The sequence below is a fragment of the Nanorana parkeri genome, unplaced genomic scaffold, assembly GCF_000935625.1.
Source record: "Nanorana parkeri isolate BGI_ZX_2015 unplaced genomic scaffold, ASM93562v1 scaffold442, whole genome shotgun sequence".
Lineage (NCBI taxonomy): Eukaryota > Metazoa > Chordata > Amphibia > Anura > Dicroglossidae > Nanorana > Nanorana parkeri.
The window spans coordinates 1,126,391-1,133,694 of NW_017306710.1; the positions used below are offsets into that span (position 1 = coordinate 1,126,391).

The 7,304-nt window shown below is 42.0% G+C and overlaps 1 protein-coding gene across 1 annotated transcript in view; it reads left to right on the top strand.

Moving 5' to 3' along the window:
- Positions 1-2,937: 2,937 nt before the first annotated feature.
- LOC108790058 (plexin-C1-like) overlaps positions 2,938-7,304 on the top strand; it is an 80,606-nt gene continuing 76,239 nt past the window's right edge. The window contains exon 1 of the mRNA XM_018560235.1: positions 2,938-3,895. Within this exon, the coding sequence (XP_018415737.1) occupies positions 2,963-3,895 (933 nt within the window). The 5' untranslated portion in view covers positions 2,938-2,962. The remainder of the gene's footprint in view (positions 3,896-7,304) is intronic.

Consider the following 7,304-nt stretch of genomic DNA (forward strand, 5'->3'; position numbering starts at 1 on the left):
CCCCTTTCATGTGTAAAACATTTTTTAACCCCTTCGTGACGGGAGACGTACAGTGTACGTCTTGTCACTTTGTGCCTATATGACTGGCCACGTTCACTGTACGTGACGAGTTATAGGGGTTAATAAGTAAAAAAATTGGATAAATAGATGTACTCACAAACGCACTACAGCGAATGCATGTGGGTTAACGATAACCTGCAAAAGCGTCACATTTGTAGGACCTTTCCTCACTGGCAAATTTTAAAAAGCAGCCGCCGGTCACATCCCTCTCGGCACCGGCCGCTGTGTACTTAGGCTGAGGCGTTTCCGGAGCACGCCCCCTTCTTCAGAACCATAGCTTGCACAGTGAATATGCTGGGTAAAGCTTGAGAGCAGGCCAATCGGGTTGCTGAGCACTGCCTACACTATTATACAAATTTCTACACATGAAAGGGGTGCTCTGTTTTTATCTTTACATGTACTGAGGAATTTTTTTGTTATGCTACTGAGTAATTTTTTTGTTTTTTTCCGGAACTGTTCAGTGCTATGTTAAAAATACAAAATGATGTAAAAGGTGTCAGTATAGTCACAGAGCTTTGTATCAGAAATACTATTTTAGTGTCTTTATAAACAGGACAAATCGCAGAATAAAGTTTGTAATTTTTGATAAGTTATGACCTAGCTTACTTCACAGTTGGAAGAACTGTGGTTATGATAAGAAAAATAAAAAAACCTGGCTGTTTCACCCTGCTTATTATTATTAACGCTTTCACTGACAGATGTTTTTGCATTTTTTTTCCCACACATGTTAAGCCTCAAAATGGTGTGTGTCTGCGAAACTGTAAAAACTTTAATACCTAAAATTAGCCAGGGCAATGCTTTAATTCTTCCTGTGCCAAGTTGTTTTTTTGCACGTGTTACAATCCACATTTTAAGCCTGAAAGTTACCTAAAACCCCAAGAGCTATATATTTCCTGAAAGCATGGACCCTGTAGAGTAAAATAGCGATAGTTCGAAATGTTTACATTGCATGATAATAGTGCAACTCTTTATCAAACCCAACATTTCAGTAAAAATTACACTTAAGTTACTTTTGGTGCACAAAAACACAATACAATACCCATTTTTTGGTAAAATATAAAAGATGAGGTTATGTCGAGTAAATAAATACCCAACATGCCAAGCTTAAAAATTGCATGCACCCGTGAAACGGCGACAACATACCCCAAATTGTCCGTAGGCAACACTTTAAAAGCCTATACAGGTCATCAGTTTAGAGTTAACCATTAATATTGTCCTAGAATTATTGCTTTCATTCTGGCACACGTGGCAATACCTAACATGTGTAGTGCAATTGTCGCTTTAAAATGTAGGCGCACCCGAGACGTGTCACTTATGCGCACGGGGTTGGAGGACGTTACTTTTTTTATTTTTTACATTTATTTTATTTTACTTTCCTTTTTTTAAACTTACTTTACTTTACTTTATTGCTAATACATACATTAGGGAGGCTTACAAGCCCCCTCTGTGAATGCACATTGGAGGTGACAGGTTCTCCTAAAGGTGATAGTAGGGGTTTATTAGACCCCTAGTGTCACCTTTCCACTGCAATTAATCTATTCAATTCTATTAATATATATTTTTTCTGACATCGGGAAAAAAAAAGCAAAAAAAAATACCATAGGAATGCATAGCTAGATTCCTATTGGCTATTTCCCTTTTTTAAAGGGAAATAGCCAATAGGAATCTAGCTATGCATTCCTATGGTGTTTTTTTTAATTTATTTTTTTATTCTGACGGCGTACAACACAATAAGGCTGCAACTGTTTAATAATCAATATTTGCTCTACAGCAGAGCCTGCAATCTACATATGAAAGTGGGTTGTAATTATTAATAATAATAAAAAAAATGTTTGAGTTTTACTTTGAAAAAAAATTGCTATTATTTTTATTATTATTTTAGAAAAAAAATACTGTTATTATTTTTATCATCTACCTATAAAATCTACATATAAAAATGGGTTGTATATAATAATTAAAAAAAGTTTGAGTTTTCTTTTGAAATAAAATTACTATTATTACTATTATTTTTTTTTTTCAAAAGAAAACTCAAACCTTTTTTTTATTTTTATTGTTAATAATTACAACCCATTTTTATATGTAGATTTTATACGTAGATAATAAAAATAATAGTAATTTTTTTTCAAAAATAACAATCAAAATAATAGTACATTTTTTCCAAATTAAAAAATAAGAAAACCGTTTACAATATAAATATTGTGATGGAGTGTGTTTAGAAATTAAAACATAAACCTTTTATTATTATCATTAGTATTAATAATAAAAGCTGGCACCCTCGGCTTGCGTTATATGGTTTGCCATTTTAGCTGTTACAGCAGTGGTTCTCAACCTGTGGGTCGCTGTGTGATTTCTGCTGTGCTAGGTGAGAGTCCTCCTCAGCCCTCTCCTAGCGCAGCAGTGTCAGTTCAGCGGCCGCGTCATCCCTAAATTTTACTGTTGGGGGTCACCACAACTTGGCAAATGTTACCAAGGGGTCCTGGCCCTAGAAAGGTTGAGAACCACTGCCCTAGACCAAAACGAGCAGCTAACCTTTGCAGTGTGGGGGTAGGCCCATTGCAAGGGTTAATTTTGTAACTGCTCGAAGTTCTTATTTAAAGTTTTCTCTGTGCAGGAGAGGAGTTCCGGTTACACAAGAGCTTAGAATGCATATACTCCCTAGTTTGCTCTATCAGAGTGGTCTTTTTTTTGCCAAGTTGGTAACACACAGGAACATACAGGGTAAATGTCAGCACATTTTAGCTGTTGCTTCACTTACAAGAGTTCAGCAAGTTGCAGTAAAACGGGAACTAAGCTCTTCATTATATCATTTAAAGTGTTAGATTCCTGTTCATTGTAGCACAGCTGCAGACGTCTCACACACCATCCATCCATGGGCCACGTGCGGAGGAGCCAAATCTACAAGATGCCCACATCTTTTACTGCCAGCACCTTGCTGTGTCTTCTCATCAGCTCTACAGCAACAGATCCTGTGCTCAGTGAGGGATCCTTCACATTCACTCATCCCATTCATAACATTGCTACTGGGAGGAAACATGTTCTAGTAGCCACAGAAAACAGCTTGTATCTCTTTAATCATATGCTCCATAATCTGACAGTGAGACATCCAGGATCAGACATTGGAAGTAAGAAAAACTGTGCCGGAAGAGAAGTGCCTCAGGTGTACTATAACAAAATTTTACTTGTATATAATGATACTGTGCTCAGTTGCTGGAATGAAGATTCAGGGGTTTGCAGGGAATACGATGTCAATAATCTCACCCTTCTTAAAGGATTTGGTGACAATATTGTGTCCTGCAACCCTGAGCACACTGCCGCAGGCTTCATTTCACAGAAAGACAACAATATTATCTTTGTGACTGCTGCGCCGACCTTAGAAAGGAAGACTACATCTACTGTGCAAACAAGGGCTATAGCAGTAAGAAAGAGGACCGATGATGTATTTACATTTATTCACGATAATAATGTTGTTTTACTCAAGACTTCTTCACCAGTCCTAAACTTTGTTGATGCATTTGAATTGGAGGGGAAGTTTACTTTTCCCTATTACCTATCTAATGGACTAGGGGCGAGATTAATAGTTCTGGAAGGAGATTTAGATGTTAGATTCAATTCTCAATATAATCTAACATGTGGGACGGAGCCTCAGAGAGGGGTGATTTTGTCTTCCTTTGTATTCGCCAGTTCTGGGAGTTTCTTCTGGGCTGGAATTTTCAGCACAAACCATACTCGTTCTCCAGACACGACAGCTCTTTGCATCTACAACATCACTTTCATTAAGGATATATCCAGAGGTTGTATCCATACGGACTTTCAAGTTAGTGATTATCCAGACTGTGTGAGTATTATCTGCACCATATTACATTTATTTTACATTTGTCCAAAAACTTGCTGAAAATGCATCTAAACCCAAAAGCAAAAATGTAATATATTGCGGTTTACTAATTCTTAGATATAGTAGCTGCATGTGCTTTGATTTTTCAGGCTTGTTTTCCTTTATAATCATTGATGTGCCTAGGAAGTCTGTTATTATTCATCTTCTTTTAACAGACCAAGCTGCCTAAAAAAGTAGATGGAGATGGAGGTTTCAGACAAATCATTTAACACTTAGGCCCCATTCACACTGAGCCATTTATCGCGCGATTTATGCAGCGATATCGCTCTATGTAGTTTCTTCAATCCATTTCAATGGAGCTGTTCACATCTCGCCGCTCAATATCGCTTGTAGCTCGTCGCTCCTACATGACCCTTTTTTCTGTGGATTTCGAGCGATTCTGCTCCTGATTGCATACAGCCCAATAGGAAAAAGTTGCGCGACAATATTGCACATATAAAATCGCGTGGAAAATTGCGCGATTTTCATGTCGCTCAGTGTGAATGGGGCCTTACAGGGGTGCTTACAATTGTCAGCTTTTTTTTCCATTTATGTAAAATCTTTGTACCAAAAGGTAAAAGGTCGTTACTGTGACTACTTAAAAAGTGTTATCTGGAGTTCAGCTTTAATTTGTTAACCCCTTAAGGATAAGGGCCTTTTTTAATTTTTTGTTCACGTGTTATAATCCACATATTAGGCCTGAAAATTACTTAAAACCCCCAAACATTACCGTATTTTTCGCTCCATAAGACGCACTTTTTTCTCCCCAAAAGGAGGGGGAAAAAGTGCCTGCGTCTTATGGAGCGAATCCCGACGCCCGAGACATGCAGTTTCGGGCACCGGGCGAGTAGTAGGAGCCACTGCTCATTTAATACGAGTGATCTAACGAGATCACTCGTATTAAAGCCGAGCAGCGGCGGCGCGATCGAGTTCAGCAGCAGGAGCCACTGCTCGTTTAATACGAGTGGTCTAATGAGATCACTTGTATTAAAACCGAGCAGCGGCGACGATCGAGATAACCATAGAGCAGACGAAGAATAGACGTTCTTCGCCTGCTCTGTGTCATCACTGAGACCGTGGCGCTGTAATCACAGCGCCACCTGTCTCAGCGGTCACTAACTGCAGCTTCTGTCACAGCTTCTGTCATAGAAGCTGTGACAGAAGCTACAGTCTCGAGTGCTCCATAAGGCGCGCCGGACCTCCCTGCGTCCCATGGTCCGGTGCGTCTTATGGACCGCAAAATACGGTATATATTTTTTGAAAGCCAGGACCCTGTAGAATAAAATGGTGGCAGTTGCAAATTTTTATGTTGCATGACATTAGCACAACTTATTATCAAACCCCAAAATTTAGTGAAAAATGCACTTAAGTTACATTTAGTGCCCCAAAGCACTAAATAAACAATTTTTTTTTTAAATCTAAAAGATGAGGTTACAATTAGTAAATAGATACCCAACATGCTCAAGTTAAAAATGTTGTGCCTGCGACAGAATTCAGTACCGCAAAAGGTCCATACACAACAATTTAAAAGCCCCTACAGGTCATCCGTTTAGAGAAACGTGTAAATATTCGCCTTAGAATTATTGCTCTCACTCCGGCGTGTGCGGCTATACCCAACATGTGTAGCGCAATTGTCGTTTTCGTACGTAGGCGCACCCGGCGCGTGTGTACATGATGTCGTGCGTGCTCGCGGGGGCCGTAAAAAAATGTATTTTTTATTTTTACATTTAATTTATATAATCTTATTTTTAAAACTTTTTAAACTTTATTTTAAGCCCCCCATGTGAGAGCCTAATGGCAGTGGCAGGTACTCTTTAAGGTGATGCGGGGGGGTCCAAAAGACCCTTAGTGTCACCTTTACACTCTAAATAAGCTATCAAAGTGCAGATCGGACTTCAATAGCTTACTGCTGGGCTTCTGGAGCCCAGCACTGACAGCTATAGGACCGGAAGTGATGCAATACGCGTCACTCTCGGTCCCATGGTACGGGGAGGGGATCGGCGCATGGATGTTCACTGCCTTCCTCCCCAGCTTCTCGCCGACACCCGGCAAGCCAGTCCCGGGCCCGTAGGAGGGGCAACGGAGCCCGGCAACGGTACAAGGCTGGGGGGGGTGCGGCCCGATTACCGGATCGTAGAAGCGATCTGGTGACAGCTGAGCTGCCAGAATCGCTCCTACTGTTAAGCCGGTCGCCGGCTCGACACAACGGAACAGACTATAGGCGGCTGTAAGCCGCCGCGAGTCTGTGTAAACCCTTCCGACTTCATGACGGAATTATCCCATCATAGGTCATGAATGGGTTAATCAAGTCCTTCTAAATCTACTAGTCCAGTGATTCTCAACCTGTGTAACCTCAAGGCCCACATTTGTCCTTGTCATTAAGTCGCAACCCAAGTCGCACTGCAATGGGATGCACGGCATTGCAGTACCGGGTGTTCGGGTGCAGGTGATCGGACTGTGGGCGGGAGGTGTGTTTGGGGTGTCATTCAAATTAATGGCAACACAACACACCTTCCACACCAGAACGTGTGGGACGATTTTTATTTTTTAAATTTGTTTTAAGATCCACTCAGTCTTATGAGAACTGGAGTGGATCCTCAGTCTCCCTACCTTATGAGAACTGGAATGGATCCTCAGTCTCCCTACCTTATGAGAACTGGAATGGATCCTCAGTCTCCCTACCTTATGAGAACTGGAGTGGATCCTCAGTTTCCCTACCTTATGAGAACTGGAATGGATCCTCAGTCTCCCTACCTTATGAGAACTGGAGTGGATCCAATGTAGGCTGCTGTGCTGTGACGGAGCTCCATCCATATGCGCAGTGTTTGTACAGCTCCCTTGCGTGCCCTGTAGAGGCACATGTGGGAGCTGTAAGAAATGCACGTATACTTCCAGCCCACCCCACCCAAGCTGACACGCAGGGCTGGGTAGCATATTTTGAATGACTGCTCGGCGCGAGAACTGACGGTGCTGCCCTAAGGGGAGGCTGATGAGTCTCTCACCTAGAAAAGTGGAATGCATGTGGCCACCCACTAAACATGGGGTCGTCATCCCTGATCGGACGCCCGGGATCGCGGGGAGGTGGCAGCAGGGGCGGCAACCACGAGAAGAGGTAAGGAGACGCACAGAGACATGCATCATACAAGCGATCGGCGTCTTTACACACACCGGACCGCTTGTATGTAAATGGCCATCGCTGGCTGTTTTAAATTCTGGCGGTTTTCCGCTCGTGTGCGTCAGGGGCACGTGCAAGCGGGTGCGGGCACGAAGGACGTTTAAAGACACCCACCTGCATCCAGAAGACTCCCGTCCAGCCGTTTCTGAACGTTTGGTGGACGGGAGGTGGTTACATTTTTTTTTGGGGGGGGGGGGG